This window comes from Colletes latitarsis, chromosome 11 (genome assembly GCF_051014445.1).
Source record: "Colletes latitarsis isolate SP2378_abdomen chromosome 11, iyColLati1, whole genome shotgun sequence".
NCBI lineage: Eukaryota > Metazoa > Arthropoda > Insecta > Hymenoptera > Colletidae > Colletes > Colletes latitarsis.
The window spans coordinates 10303525-10318729 of record NC_135144.1 but is presented as its reverse complement, the minus strand read 5'-3'; the positions used below and the strand labels follow the sequence as shown (position 1 = coordinate 10318729).

At 30.6% G+C, this 15205-nt stretch overlaps 5 protein-coding genes across 11 annotated transcripts; 2 read left to right on the top strand and 3 right to left on the bottom strand.

The window, feature by feature from the left end:
- Positions 1–61: 61 nt before the first annotated feature.
- Positions 62–2950, top strand: LOC143347593 (BTB/POZ domain-containing protein 2). The gene is made up of 5 exons (XM_076776896.1): positions 62–409; positions 525–1515; positions 2004–2243; positions 2322–2498; positions 2586–2950. Exons 2-5 carry the CDS (start codon positions 622–624, stop codon positions 2748–2750), a joined length of 1476 nt encoding a protein of 491 aa, XP_076633011.1. The 5' UTR covers positions 62–409; positions 525–621; the 3' UTR covers positions 2751–2950.
- A 400-nt stretch (positions 2951–3350) lies between these two features.
- Positions 3351–6991, bottom strand: Rt (Protein O-mannosyltransferase rt). Its single transcript, XM_076776889.1, has 7 exons — positions 6766–6991; positions 6361–6539; positions 5966–6267; positions 5547–5721; positions 4385–5471; positions 3998–4299; positions 3351–3910 (listed from the first exon to the last, which is right to left on the bottom strand). Exons 1-7 carry the CDS (start codon positions 6883–6885, stop codon positions 3724–3726), a joined length of 2352 nt encoding a protein of 783 aa, XP_076633004.1. The 5' UTR covers positions 6886–6991; the 3' UTR covers positions 3351–3723.
- Positions 4010–10726, top strand: LOC143347592 (ATPase WRNIP1). 3 transcript variants are annotated; one of them, XM_076776895.1, is made up of 6 exons: positions 4010–4106; positions 8773–9059; positions 9148–9336; positions 9399–10209; positions 10280–10501; positions 10588–10726. In XM_076776895.1, the coding sequence occupies exons 2-6, from the start codon at positions 8781–8783 to the stop codon at positions 10698–10700; spliced, it is 1614 nt and encodes a 537-aa protein (XP_076633010.1). In that variant the 5' UTR covers positions 4010–4106; positions 8773–8780; the 3' UTR covers positions 10701–10726. The 3 variants fall into 3 exon arrangements, with proteins under 3 accessions (XP_076633010.1, XP_076633007.1, XP_076633008.1); XM_076776892.1 differs by lacking the exon at positions 4010–4106 and adding an exon at positions 8503–8623; XM_076776893.1 differs by lacking the exon at positions 4010–4106 and adding an exon at positions 8503–8623 and having other exon boundaries at positions 8773–9063; positions 9152–9336.
- A 255-nt stretch (positions 10727–10981) lies between these two features.
- LOC143347595 (methyltransferase-like 26) lies at positions 10982–15102 on the bottom strand. 4 transcript variants are annotated; one of them, XM_076776905.1, is made up of 3 exons: positions 14968–15102; positions 11763–11828; positions 10982–11627 (listed from the first exon to the last, which is right to left on the bottom strand). In XM_076776905.1, exons 2-3 carry the CDS (start codon positions 11795–11797, stop codon positions 10982–10984), a joined length of 681 nt encoding a protein of 226 aa, XP_076633020.1. In that variant the 5' UTR covers positions 11798–11828; positions 14968–15102. The 4 variants fall into 4 exon arrangements, with proteins under 4 accessions (XP_076633020.1, XP_076633019.1, XP_076633017.1 ...); XM_076776904.1 differs by lacking the exon at positions 14968–15102 and adding an exon at positions 14811–14892; XM_076776902.1 differs by lacking the exon at positions 14968–15102 and adding an exon at positions 14414–14529.
- Positions 11843–14938, bottom strand: LOC143347591 (dnaJ homolog subfamily C member 21). Of its 2 annotated transcripts, XM_076776890.1 has the most exons (3): positions 14811–14938; positions 14414–14529; positions 11844–14174 (listed from the first exon to the last, which is right to left on the bottom strand). In XM_076776890.1, exon 3 carries the CDS (start codon positions 14092–14094, stop codon positions 12274–12276), a length of 1821 nt encoding a protein of 606 aa, XP_076633005.1. In that variant the 5' UTR covers positions 14095–14174; positions 14414–14529; positions 14811–14938; the 3' UTR covers positions 11844–12273. The 2 variants fall into 2 exon arrangements, with proteins under 2 accessions (XP_076633006.1, XP_076633005.1); XM_076776891.1 differs by lacking the exon at positions 14811–14938 and having other exon boundaries at positions 11843–14174; positions 14327–14436.
- Positions 15103–15205: the final 103 nt, after the last annotated feature.

Here is a 15205-nt window from a genome sequence, read left to right as displayed (position 1 = left end):
TTTGAATCGGATCAACCTTAGAAAATACCGCGCGTATAATCGAAAACTACGTTAAAGTTGTTGAGACGGAGTATCAACGACTTCAGAAAAAACGATGTAATGGAGTGCGGGAATAACCAAGATGGCGTAGCATTTCACGCACCGAACGAGATGCGTGTTTCTACACTTGTGCAATCTGCTTGTTGTTTGTTATTTCTTTAATTAAGAGAAAAATCGTTCCCAGAAGTGAAATTCTGAGTGAGCTACACAATTGAAATTCATACGGAATGCTACATGGTTCTGTAACATAGTAAAATCCTTAGTTTCCCGCGCGTATTTTGATGTTCATTGGACCATTCTACGAATTTTTTTGGCACCGTTTATGTCATATTTTGTATTTATAGCGATAATACGTATCGTAGAGAGATAGGTATGTATGGTTATTAAGCTAAATACGTCAGTTTATTGCTCTAGAGATATTTAAACCTTCGTTTCTAACACATTGTTCTTTTACACCTTTTCCCATGAAAGTTTTGTATTTTAAGGGTTTGGCTTCTTCTGTTCCTTGCCTGCATCATTATAATTTTATTCTGCGTGAACTTTACGAATCTAAATTAATTTTGTATCCCAAATTCTGTGAAAATGGGTCTGCCTTGTGATTGGCAGATAAATAAACAAAAGATATCAGAACGCATCCAATATTTATTGGAGACAGGACAATGGTCAGACTGCAATTTTATTGTTGGGGAAGAACCTCATCAACAAACACTAAAAGGACATAAATTATTTTTGGCTATGTCTAGTCCTGTTTTTGAAGTGATGTTTTTTGGAGGCATGGCAGAAAAAAATGATCCAATACCGATACCAGATATTCAACCAGAAGCATTTAAAGCTCTGCTAGAATATATATACACGGACCGAGTTGATTTGGGTTCTTTTGAGTTGGCTTGCGAATTATGCTATTGTGGCAAGAAATATATGCTTCCTTCATTGGTAGAAGAATGTACAAAGTATCTATGGTCTGATTTATCACCAAAAAAAGCCTGCAGAGCTTATGAATTTGCTAAGTTGTTTGAGGAACCTGTGCTTATGGAAAAATGTCTCCAAATTATTTGCACAAAGACATGTGAAGTTTTAAAAGAATCTAGTTGGAAAGATGTTGAATTAGGAACTGTCTTAACCGTATTAGAACAAGAAAATTTACAAATTAATTCTGAAATAGAATTATTTTATGCTGTGGAATCTTGGGCAAAAGCAGAATGCGTAAGGAAATCTCTTGATGCTAATGATGGAAAATTTTTAAGATCTGTAATTGGTAATGCTTTATTCAAGATAAGATTTTTAAGTTTAAGTCCTCAGGAATTTGCAGAAGGACCAGGAATGTCATTATTGCTTACTAAAGATGAAGCTTTTGCAATTCTTATGAATATACTGTGTACTAGAAATAAAGCACCTATGCCTGAAGGATTTTCTACTAATGCACACAATAGAATTAAACCATTAAAAATTTCAACTACAAATAAAGAGTATGCATTGGTAAGTTACACAAATATTCCTTGATTAGTTTAATGATGGGCAAACTAAGGCTCATGGGCCAGATATGGTCTGCCTAAAGGTTCTATCCAGCTCACTGCAGATTTTAAAATAATAGTATAGAAATTTTCAATTTCAATGTTTTAAAAAAATTCATTTAAGGACGTTTCATTTTTTGCATATGTAAAAATTTCCATAGAAATTTGAATATTTTTTGTATATGCAAAATGTAGTTGTGAAAATTTATATAGAAATTGGGCCTAAGAAATATGCATAAAATTATTAAAATATACTTATTTGCTTTTATGTTTAAATTAAAAAAAAAAAATAGAAATAAGATTTTGGAAGAAAAATGTATTGCTTTTTATACTAAATTATATTGGCCCACCAAAATTTTTCTTTTCTTTTTTTGATCTATTCCTAAAATAGTTTGCTCATCACTAGTTTAGACTTTGCATTTTCGATATCCTGTACAGAATTTTTCTGTATAGAATGTACATGTACATGGTCACCATCATAGTAGGCCCAAGCCTATTCCTTATACAGGAATAAAGGAAATTAGTGACGACAATTTACCTGTAAATCGTGAAAGACCAAAGTACTGTATGAGAAGTGTACTTCAACAAACAGATTGTGCCAATGCAGATACATTAGATTCATCTGTTACTTTTATTGTAGATAAAAGTATTTGTATACTGGGCATACAAGTACCAACGCAAATTCTGGGTGCAGTAAGTTCCAAGTATAAAAATTAAATTTTATTGGATTTTATTTGGTATTAATTGCTATGTATTATCTATTCGTTACAGGCTATTAATATGAATCATGTTGTTAATCATGATACATCATATACTGAAATTTTATATGCTCACCTTCTTGATTCTGATGGTACTCGTTTAACTTATACACATTTATCGACAAAAGTAAATATTAATACTCTCGTGGAAATTATGTTTAATCGACCTGTTTACATTCGGAAAAATACGGTACATGTTTAAACAATTAAATCTTATAGAAGACTATTAATTTAAAAATTGTTTCTAAAGTTGTTTCTGTTCTTTTTTCAACTATAGGTTTATCGAGTTGGTGTTGTTTTTAACAAAATCGGTTGGTACCCAATGGGAGCTTGTAATCTAAGTGTAAGCTGTGATAATGTATATTTCCAGTTTGGTATCGGCGACAGTGCAAATAGTGTGCGAGATGGTCTTATTCGATCTATAATATTTATTCATCGTTAATGTTGGTATGTAATACCAACAATAAAATTGTCTTACATAAAAGAATTTTAAATACGTATTTTGAATTTGTGATAAGACAGAAGTCTGCAATATGCATTATTACTATTATATATTATATTATTAGTGCATTATTTTATTTTTCAAATTATATTGGTGCTATCCTTTATAAAAAATTTAAACTAAACAATTGTACAAAATTATACTCATTGGTTCTAGTTATAATGAAAGTCAGCCCTGTAAAAAACGAAGTTCTTAATTTATATAAAAGTATTAAGGTTTGCAATACAAATAAGAAACCTGGATTTTAACAATTAAGTGTCTTTATTAAAACTAACATTGCACATTAATATCATATGTATCTACTTCTGTTTCTCCCTCTAAAATTATTTATAAACTTCTAACAATTTTGTTATTTTGCAAAAATGTAATTATTTATCACATATCATATACTATTTACTATTCATCTGTAATATTTCATTCAATGTATAAAAACGCAGGTGTAAGATACAAAGTTTTTATTATATTTATGATTTTATCATATTTGATTTATTGGATTTTTAAATATAAATTCTGAACGTACAAATTTTTACCAAATTATATACATTTTGTATTATACATTAATATATAACTATCATAAATGTTACAGATTTTGTGCTTAACTTTATGTATTATTCGTATAAAGACATATAATAATTAACAAATAGATTAAAAAATGTAACCAGTCTATGTGATTAAGTACCTATTTTACAGTACAAAAAATAATAAATCTATGTCACCTATACTTGTACCTCCATAATGTAAACTATATCCAATAGTAATTAAAATTTGTGCATCATATACTACATAGACAAAAATACATATATCTTATTGCCATAGTATGATTGATACACTTTAAAACAAACTTTTCGATACAAATAAATAACAATATTTAAAATATTTACTTAAAGAAAATATTTTAAATTTAAATAATTTCTTACGTTTTATGTACAATGAAGTCCCATGTATCCCGCCATCTTAACTTTAAAACTTCTTTAGCACTTAAAGGTGTTGTCCCATAACTGAGCACAGCAAACTTATTAAATACATAAATAATACAAAATATCCATATAAAAATACTGCACTTGAATGCATATGATAAAAACTTTTGTTGGTATCGAATTCTGAAAGTTGAAAGAAATGAATTAGTGAACTAATCTTTATAACCTTACTTAATAACAAGAATTGTATGTAATGATTTTTCGACGTACGCAATTAAGTAGTATAGATGTTCTATTGTTGCAGCTGTTAGTAATAGTTTAAAAATGAATGCCGGTAAATAATGATGAAGAAAAAGAGTTCTTTCAACGAAATTGAAGGGTAAGAAATGTAACAAGTATCCAGCTAATAAGGTTCTTCCAATATTGGAAAATTTGTTCCATTCTGCATGTGAGATATCAAAACACATTCGTCTCCTTCGTAACATGTAAAATATTAATAGAAGTGTATATATGACTATACAGACTGTTCCAGAATACCAGATTACTATATTTCCTAAAAGGTGTACTTGTGCCTGTAATAAAAAGGAAACATACTAATACTAATAAATATTACGGAATTCGAAAAACTTATATAAATGTAATTAAATTTCTACTTACATTACTATCATTTGAAACCCAGTATGCAATTCCTCTAGACATTAGTGGCCAATCTAAAGGACTGCTAGAATACATGTGACTATTTTGTCCTTCTTGACCACTGAAAAGCATTTTTATCTGCAATTCTACAAACTTTTCCCAAAAACTTAAAGTAGTAGCTTGCAATGGAATCATTTCAGCATTGATCAATTCTCTTTCTCTTTGTTTCTGATCTTCACTTCTAGTGTACCTATGTTCTTCAACATTCCATATAGAGTCTACTTGACCCACAAATTTATCTGCCACTACTTCATGTTGATTAAAACCCCAATCAGGTAATTGCCTTCCACTAAATTTCAATGCATAATCTGTATTTACGTGTATTAAACGCACTTGACTTTGTATTGCATACCAGACATTGCCAACATTATCTTTATTAGTAATTTCTACTCTCCAAAGATTTTGAACACTCATGGACACATTATAATCAATGTAACAAGACACCTCTTGACTCTGAGGTGTCATTGGGGCTGCAACATCATGCGAATTTAATGCTCTACTTGTAATTCCATGCACCAGTTGTATCACATCTCCATGTTTTATTGGTTCACTAGGTTTTGTAACAACTAAATCATTTCTATCTGGCCTTTTTACAATCCACCAATTGTTGACATCTTTAAAAGAGTAACATGTAACTTGTTGTTGATGTGAACTACCCCTATTATCTGCATATTTTAATGGATAGATATGATTATGACTATGAAGCCAGCAAGCTCTCCCATATGTATGTCTTAAAGTAATTTGTGACCCATGTGTTACTTCTAAAGGTTGGCCTTTCGTAATACTAGCAAGACCACCATCCAAACTTGCTTGAAAAGCACTTGTCATTATTGCATCATGTGGTCCAGCCTTAGAGAGTACTGATAAATGAATATAAAATACTGACAAATAAATGGTACAAATAACACCCAATATTACGAAAATTCTCAATATAAGATGAATATATAATACTGTGCTAGATAAAGTCTTCCTTGGTATTAGAGTCCAATAATCATAACTGATTAGAAATACAGCAAGGATTAATGAATATAATCCAACATACTTTACACTGAAAAAGAAATCTTTTAAAGTTTACTATAATAAACCCGATTATCAAAATTACATAATACTTTTAAATCTATACCATAATGCACATGTTAAGTTTACAATACCCAAAATTAACCATATCCACCAGGATAAAGTTGTTGGTTGATCCATTACTTTTCTGAATTTTATGATACACATAAATCCAAATAATGAAAATTGCATTAAAATACTTTCCATCAAGATAAATCTTGATTGTGTTAAAAGTGCATTATCTAAAATATAACAATAAACAAACTTAGCTTGTGAATCCTCGAAGTTAAAACAAAAATTTTAAAGAAAATTCAAACAAAAGGACAAAAAATCAACTACGTCCAATGAGCGAGATTCCAGCCGAGAAGGCAGAAAAACAAAAGAACGTTCGTAACAAAAATCATTAGATCCATTCAAATCAAGCAACAAAATATAGGATGTGCTATCTTTTCATCCTCAAGTGTAATATATAATATAATGGATTACCAAATAGTAGTAATATTCCAGCTAATGCAGCGGTCCATTGTTTTAGACCTAATTCTGAAATCAAGTAATAAGCTGTTGGAATTAGAAGGCTGCCACATAATGCAGGTACTAATCGTAATGCGAATAAAGGAACAGCATCCGTATACGGACTTCCTATTCTATCAAATTTGAATTGTCCATCAAAATCCGCAAAATACGCAGCTGCAGAAAGAATCTGCTTTCCTAGAGGAGGATGTGAATCAAAAAAAAACGTCTTCTTCATGTAGAGTCCCACGTATTTTCCATAATGCAATTCATCAAATCTGTTTCAAGTAAAACCAATTAATATTTTCTTTTAATTCATTTTATAAAAAGTTATATTTACTACAAAATTGTTTTTAACTTTTATAGCTTACACTATACTTCGTGGTTCCTCTAAACGATAAAGGCGAGTGATAACTCCAGCCAACAGTAAAATAACTGAAATTATATCAATCTCGAAGCTTATTTTAATCCGGGTTCGTGCTCCTATATTTTCCGACTGTTCCTCCAGCTTAGATTTCTCGAACGTGTACGAAGCAATTTCTCCATTTTTCTATTAAAAAAATAATAAATACATTAATGACGATGTAAATATAGTGAAATTAAAAGAAAAAAGACACAAACACCAAATAATCATTATTAAATTGTAGTAGGTATTAGTTAAATCAATTCATTTTGTATCGAAATATCGAACAAAATGTGAAAATGTGAACTTTGGAGAAGCTATAAAATGATAAATATAACATGTTCTCATGTTAATTTTTTAATTAAACTTTTACCTTGTCTCGTTGAATGTTTTCGGCAGATTTGACAAAAGTACGGTCATAATCAAACTTGGCGCTTTGAGCTTGTGACTGTTTATTATCCTCAATCTTTGTTCGCCTGCGTCGAACTTCCATCGCGAGAATCAACTGTTATTAAAGCAGTGTGGCCAGATTTGACATAATTGAGTGCATCGACGGCGACACTACTAACGACAAACTTCCTTAGCGTCTAACGGAATGATAGGGAAAGCCGACATATCGTACCACATGAGCCACGTGTACGTAAACTTGGCACTTCGCACAACTTCGGGAAATCGAGAAAGAAGGCGAAGTGTGAACTTTTCTTTCTTGATATGATGAAATACACGTTTTAAAACCCCCTGACCATGCTTTAACTATTGAAAAAAAAGAAATTTTTGTTATTATTTTTATAAACGAACATATGTATATCATTATTACGATTGATCATAAATACCTGATTGAATTTATACATTAACAATTTGTTTGACGCTGTATGGAAATGTTGTCTAATACTTTTTTGTAGGTATCCATGAGCTCTACTTCCAGAAAAAATTTCAATGAGATACATTCACTATTGCAGAAGTTATGATGGTTTAAAAATTGACAATTTTCCTGGGGGTTTTGATACTTTACGGAGTTACGGAACAACTGTTCGAATATTTCTAGTATGTCTACATATTCTTCACCAAAATACGCGTTGTTTGCATTTTGAAACATTAAAATCCTCCAATCCGTTCAGAAGTTATAATGTTTTAAACATACGCATGAAATTTCAAGCGAACATTTCTGGCTATAAATTATATTTTCGGTAATGAATTTTTGAATTTCTGAAATAAATCATTTGAAAATAGTTTATTAAATAAGACTATGAAAACTATTTTCAAACGATTTATTTGCTAAGTATTCCATTATTTCAAATAATGATTCTTTAATTTTATTTTGAATTATTGATCATATCTATCAACTAGCGATCTTCTCAGCCAATCAGCAGCCAGTTAGCCTCCAATAAATTGCATAAAAACCGTGCCCCCTGGCGCGCCCGCGGCAGACATCCCTCAACCACCCAGCAAGACGGAGCGAGAAAAGAAACGAAGAATTTCATTGAAGATTTACATTCAATCAAGATCAAAGATGGTCGAGCGAGAAGAGTGGCGCCTACGCAGCATTCAAATTCTAGTTTGAAGAAATCTTTCAAGAACAACTGTCAAAAGAGACCACTCTGGTTTTTTCGTGTTACGAACATCTCTTACTGAACTCGGTTACTCTGTGTTACTGAATAAGAAAAATAATTACTCGTTCCATTCAAGGTCGAGAATTCTGATTTGCAAAGATCTTTCGCAGACAGCGATCAGAACGAACAACTCTGGTTCCTTTGAACATGAACATGAGCAAAATCTATTTTTCACGTATTGAGTATAAATTCAATCAGGTATTTATACTCAATCGTATTGATAATATACATATGTTTGTTCATAGAAATAATAACAAAAATTTCTTTTTTTCAATAGTTAAAGCATGGTCAGGGGGTTTTAAAACGTGTATCTCATCATATCAAGAAAGAAAGGTTCACACTTCGCCTTCTTTCTCGATTTCCCGAAGTTGTGCGAAGTGTCGAGCTCCCGTACACGTGGCTCGTGTGGTAAGATATGTCGGCTTTCCCTATCATTCCGTTAGACGCTAAGGAAGTTCGTCGTTACTAGTGCCACCGTCGATGCACTGAATTATGTCAAATCTGACCACACTGGCCCCGAGAGCGTCGCTTCTATAGAGAAAATACTGAAAATCCATCTTTATCGTTCTTCTTGCGCAACACGTGTAGCTATTTTGCACTTACAATATATCCTTTCACAAAGTAAGAAGCTTTTCTAAGTTAAATTAAATTGAAAATCGTTTAAATGTTTTCATACGCCAAAAGTCTCCAAATCCTTCTTTTTGATGTTTGTGGCTTTGTCCTATAATTATTAAATATAATTGTGTTTATACGAATTGCGTCTGTTACAGATTTAAACATGAGCTGTGATAAAATTGCTTGTCCTATATGCTTTAAAGAATTTTCTTCTTCAACGATAGAAGGTCATGTTAGTAAATGTTTATTTTTAAACGAATCAACAAGCAATGAATCTTCAACATCCTTTAAGGATGGTAGTCCTGTTGGGAAATTAATAAAATTAGATGACACAAAAGCAAAAAGGATTAATTTAGGAACAATGAAAAGAAAAAGCAATTTAATAGAATCAACTTCAGTAAGCACAAATGTTGAAAGTTCAAAAATTTCGCCTAATAGCAGTGTAAGTAATTACATTTTCTCATTTCACAAAGTAAAGAATTATGATATTTGAATCTGTAATAGTTATTAATAACAATAATAATTACTAGATAGATACAGAAATTAAAAAGTCATTTGGAAACGATCATGTACCACTTGCCGAACGGATGAGACCTACAACACTTACAGGTTATGTTGGACAAACACATATTCTTGGGCCATCCACTATACTTTTTCAATTATTACATAAATCTGAAGTACCAAATATAATTTTATGGGGTCCACCTGGTTGTGGAAAGGTACTTATAAAATGCTATAACTTTATTTACACAAATATATGTACAAATTCATTTATTTTTAGACATCTCTGGCAAATGTCATAGCTCATATATGCAAAAATAAATCAAATGGTAAAATGAGATACGTTAAGTTGTCTGCAGCAATGGCTGGTGTTGGTGAAATAAAGGAAATGATCACCATAGCATCTAATGAATTAAAATTTAACAGAAGGACAGTAATATTTATGGATGAAATACATCGTTTTAACAAAAACCAACAAGATGTATTTTTACCTCATGTTGAATCTGGAACCATTACATTAATTGGTGCTACAACAGAAAATCCTTCATTCAGTCTAAATTCTGCACTTTTAAGTCGTTGTAGAGTCATTGTTTTGGAAAAATTAACTGTACTTAATTTAATATCTATATTAAATCGAGCTGTAACCTCAGTAGATGGAATAGTATACAAATCATCAGAACCATTAGAAAATGCTTCAAAAATACCGAAATTTATTATAGATGAACCAACTATAGAATGGTTGGCAGGAACATGCGATGGCGATGCTCGAATAGCTTTAGGTGGTCTTGAATTAGCAATTCAATGTAAAGTACCAGGAGAAGAAGATTTTTTAAAAACTGGTCCTGTGACAATCACATTGAATGACATTAAGGAGGGTCTTAAGAAGACTCACATGTTGTATGATAAGAAAGGTGATCAGCATTATGATATGATTTCTGCTCTACACAAATCTGTTAGAGCAAGTGATGAAAACGCTTCCCTTTATTGGCTAACCAGGATGATATTAGGCGGCGAAAATCCGGTTTATATTGCACGAAGATTAGTGCGAATGGCATGTGAAGATATTGGTTTAGCAGACCCAAAAGCACTTGGTAGTATCAAATTTTAATATAACACTGATTGCTATGTCAAAAATTTTTTAATACATTAAATTATTTCCAGGAATTGCTGTACATACAATGCATGGTTGTAAAATGATAGGAATGCCTGAATGTGATGTTCTTTTAACACAATGTACAATATACTTGGCAAGAGCACCAAAATCACGATTGATGGAAGATGCTCTTAGAGCTGCCCAAAGAGTAGTAGCTGAACACCAAGGTTCTCAACCAGCAGTACCTTTACATTTAAGAAATGCTCCAACAAAACTGATGAAAAATCTTGGTAATTGATTTATGTTGTTCATTAACATTACAAGGACAAATATTACACCATAGAAATGTATGTATTTCATATAAATTTTATTTTAGGATACAGTAAGGGTTATAACATGAGACATAAAGATGAATCAGGATTAAATTATTTACCAGAAGGATTAGAAAATGTAAACTTTTTTGATTTTGATGAAAGCTGTATTGTATGAACATTTTCACTTGAATGAGAGTATGTAAGTTTTTGTTATGTTACATATACAGTATTACTTAAGAAATGGAAAACATAGTGTATAAACTGTACTAGTTACCAAACCTAAGCAAAAATACATATAAATATAAGTATAGTTTTTATACTATATATAATATAATATTTAATTATGTGAAATATAAATATTTTAAAATAATACCTAATGTACTTAGTAAGTCAGGTATAGTCAAATATTGATTAATACTTCGGTTACATGTGCATTTTGTTCATTTTGGTACAGTCTTATTCTTGATTTAGCACTTTTTTCCATATAATAGTTTTATTATTAGCAGGCATATCAACAATGTTTACTAATTGAATACCATTTTCTTGTGCCAATTCTTTTAAATCTTTAATGTCTCTAAGACCCCAACTTGGATCTTGAAACTTCAAAGATTTATCAAAATTAATATTACTTTCTGGCGTTATTTTCCCATCTACAGCATATGGTCCATATGTAAACAGGTAACCATTGTTCTTTAATAATTTACCCGCATTTTGAAATAAACCAATAGTACATTGATAAGGTGAAATGTGCATCATATTTGCATTGTAGATATAATCAATACTTGATTCTTTAAAAATACCATTACCCCAAGTAAGAAAATTTGTGGTAATATCTATTTTCAATGCATGTTTTATATTTATTAAACCATGTGCATGCACAGCGATACTTTCTAGCAATCTTCGCTCATATTCCGAAGGATAAAATGTAATGTCTGGAAAATGGGGGGCAAAATGGGCTATATGTTGTCCAGAACCAGATGCAATCTCCAAAAATATTTGGTTTGACCCACGTTGAATATATTTTCGAAGAACCGAGAGTATTGGATCCTTGTTACGATCAGCTGCAGGATAAATAAGTTTTTTGGCAGCCATAATTTTAGACCTTAAATTGAAGTCCAACATATTTAAATTATGTATACTGAAATCTTTTATTTAATTTAAAATGAGTTTTGTTTTGATACATATATTTGTTTAAAAAACTTTTAAAGATAAAAAGAAAAAACAGTACAAATCTTACCTGTGAGTACTAGCACATTGGATAATTGCATTCATGCTTAATTGTCACATTGATTTTGGTTTCTACCTGAAAAATTACAAATTAAATTTGCATGTATTATATGCTTTAGTATTAAATCTAACATAATTCAAAATAATATTTAGAATTTAATATAATGGAAAAAAAGGTCTTTGTATAAAATACAAATTAATTTTAATCAAAATTTGTACAACAACGTTTTCTACAACTATTGTTTATTTACTAAATACTAACAACATTACAAATACTGCATTATTCATTTAATAATTTCTTATTTTAAATATTTAATTTAGACAAAATATAACACATAAAGTTTGTATTTATAATACAAGAAAACACATTGATTTGTAGGATACGTTTATTGATCGAATATTTTTCACATTTCTTTAACAAATAAATGGAACTACAATAGGTAAGTTTTTTAAGGATTAATGAGTTTGTTTGTCATTATTTACTTTACATTTGCTTGATCTTTCTTGATTTTTTTTCATTTTCATTGTGCTCCGCGGAATTTATAGTGGTTAGTTTTTTTCAAGTGTTCAAATAATTTATTTTGACTAGGAAATTCAACTTTACACGTAATACAAATATTTTTGCTTTTACTTTTACTGTTCTTTTCTGTTAGTGTACCTAGGTTTTTTACATTTTTAGATTTTTTGCTTTTATATTTTTCATTAATTACGTTATTTTCTTTTAAATTTTGTTTATTTGTCTGATCTTCACTCTCTTCTTTGTCATTAAACGCTTCCTGATTATTTTCTATAACTTTACTTAATAGTGCCCTTTTCTGCTGTTGTTTTTTACGTTGTTTCTTTGATAAAAATAAATCTTCATTAATACTTGTATCTTCTTCCTCACTAGCCTGCTCTGTTAATGAATTCTGAATGTTCTTCTTTCGTTTTTTCTTCTGTTTCTTAGGCTGAGGAACTTCTTCATCTTCTTGATCAGAAATAAGCTCATCCTCAGAAGTTATACATTCATTGTCATTTTCAGTTATTTTATGTGGGATATAAATAGCACTATCCATTTGAGAATCTACAGCAACGTTAGTGCTTTCCGCGTAATATTTTTTTTGTTTAATTTTTGCTGGGTTCTCAGAATGCTCATCATCATCGTCATCCGACATTAACTCTTCGTCCGAAGTTTCTTCCTTGGTATTGTCTTCATTATATGATGAACTGTTTTGAACAGGATTCAATAGAAAGTCAGGCATTTGTGAATCTGTTGCTAATTTTTTGTTACTTTCTGATGTTGATTGTGAACTAATATCACTATCTTGAGAACTTTCAAATTCTTTATCATCTTTTATCATAGAAGCCTTCATTGTAACAATATTATCTTTATGTTTTTTGGAGTTTTCATGATTTGTAAATGCTTTATGTGTTTTAAATATTTTATTACAAGCTACACAGTAAAGAGTATTATCATCTACAGTGTTTTCATCTTCTATGTCTGTTTCTGGAGATAAATTTTCACCAAATTCACGAGCAAGATTAGCTTCTATATTTTTAAGTTCAGCCTCTATGTTTGAAAATCTCAACCATTCAGATTCTGTATGTTCTTTTAGTTGTTTTTGTCTTTCTAGTAATTGTTGTTTTTTCCGTTCTTCTACTTTCTTTAAATTATGTCTTGCATGTTCAGCAAGCTTTATTGCATGAGCTTGTACACGTTTATCGCGTTTACGTACAAAAGCTACTAAATTTCTTACTTGTTCATTCCTTTCTTTTTTAGCTTTATCCCTAATTATCTTATTTTTCTTTTCAATAAGTCGTGCAACTTTTCTATTAGGAGCATTCCTTACATCATAAGGATCTAACCATGCAAACGATCTCTTCGTACTATAACTTTGCCAATATGCGTAAAAATTGTGTACAATATCGGTGTACGAACTTTGAGAATCTCCAAATCCTGGAACTTCATCTGAATTTCCATCTCTTACAAATTCTGCATCTTCAGCTGTCAGTTTTTCAAAAACAGTGCGATAAACAGTGTAGAATCCTTTTTCATTGTCTCCATATCCTTTGAAGCAAGTGGTTGAGAAATATTGGAAGAGATCGATAGAATCATCTTTGTAATCTTCACCAATGCCACCTTTTAAGATAGCCTCATAATGATTATCATACCAAGCACGTTCATGAGGATCACTTAACACTTCCCAAGCTTGTTGAACAATTTGGAATTGTTCTTTTGCTAATTCTGCTGTGTCTAAATTTTTGTCAGGATGCCATTTTAGTGCTAATTTTCTATAAGCTTTTTTCAAATCATCGTCAGAAGCATTTCTTGATACGCCTAATACCTCATAATGACATTTCATTGTAATGAATAGTATTTTTTACCCACGACGTTTAAATTCTCGCGTAATCTCGCGTAATACAAAGTAATATAAGTCAGGTGCTAAAAAAAGTAAAATTAACACGTGAATAACGAGAAACGTTTGTTTCTCACGAACGTTATATGCGCGTACATAAAAAATTTTTTTATAAATTTTCTCAAATCGCACATAATCTAGAACTTGTTTAAATAAGTAGGTTGCATATTTATCTTACCGAACGTCAACTTAGCAACTATTACTTATTATAATCTGTAGTGCAAGTACATTCAATCTTAACAATTCTTATAAATGATTTACCTACCAAAGGTACATTTTACAAAGTCAAACTTTAACTTTCAGTTTATGCCACACGTAAGATATCACTCATAGACGAGTTAACTACCATACACTTGTCGCATTTATTTAGAAACTTTTGACCTATATTTTAAAAATATGTAAATAGGTATAATTGATATAAAGAGATTTGCCTATATTACTCAAATGCAACAAAAGGCTTCCGATTGGTAGAATACGAATCATCAACCGCATTCTTTCTTCTGAAAATCAAGCTTAGTCAATGTAATTCACAACAGTGTCATAGTAACATCGGTGATCGCAAAAGAAAATAATTTAAAAAAAGTTGAATCGATTGGTTGATTAAAAAAATTAAGTTGACCTTCATTTGTCCATCTAGAAAAATCTTATTTCAGATTACGTACCGAACTACATGTTGAAACTATTCAACTTTTGTTTGAAACATTTTTTGGTATAATCAACAGTTTCGAAAATATTCGATTGGATCAATTTAAATGAGTCATCGAGAATAGAAACTCTCCATGCATAAAATATATAAATTAAGGGTGTATTTGTATTTACAATGATGATTTTGATGACGTGTGCAAAGAATAGTTATGCTCTTTCACTAATAATGAAAAATCACCGTGATTGGGGACGAACATGATCAAATCACGAGTGATTCACAAGTAGCAGTTTTAGCCATCTCTAATTCTAAGATTCTAGTTACTTAGCGGGAGCCATGTTACAGAGTAACAGTTGTTACTTTTTGCCCATGTGCCATATTAAACAGAATTTAACTATCTAGGAACCTTTTGAC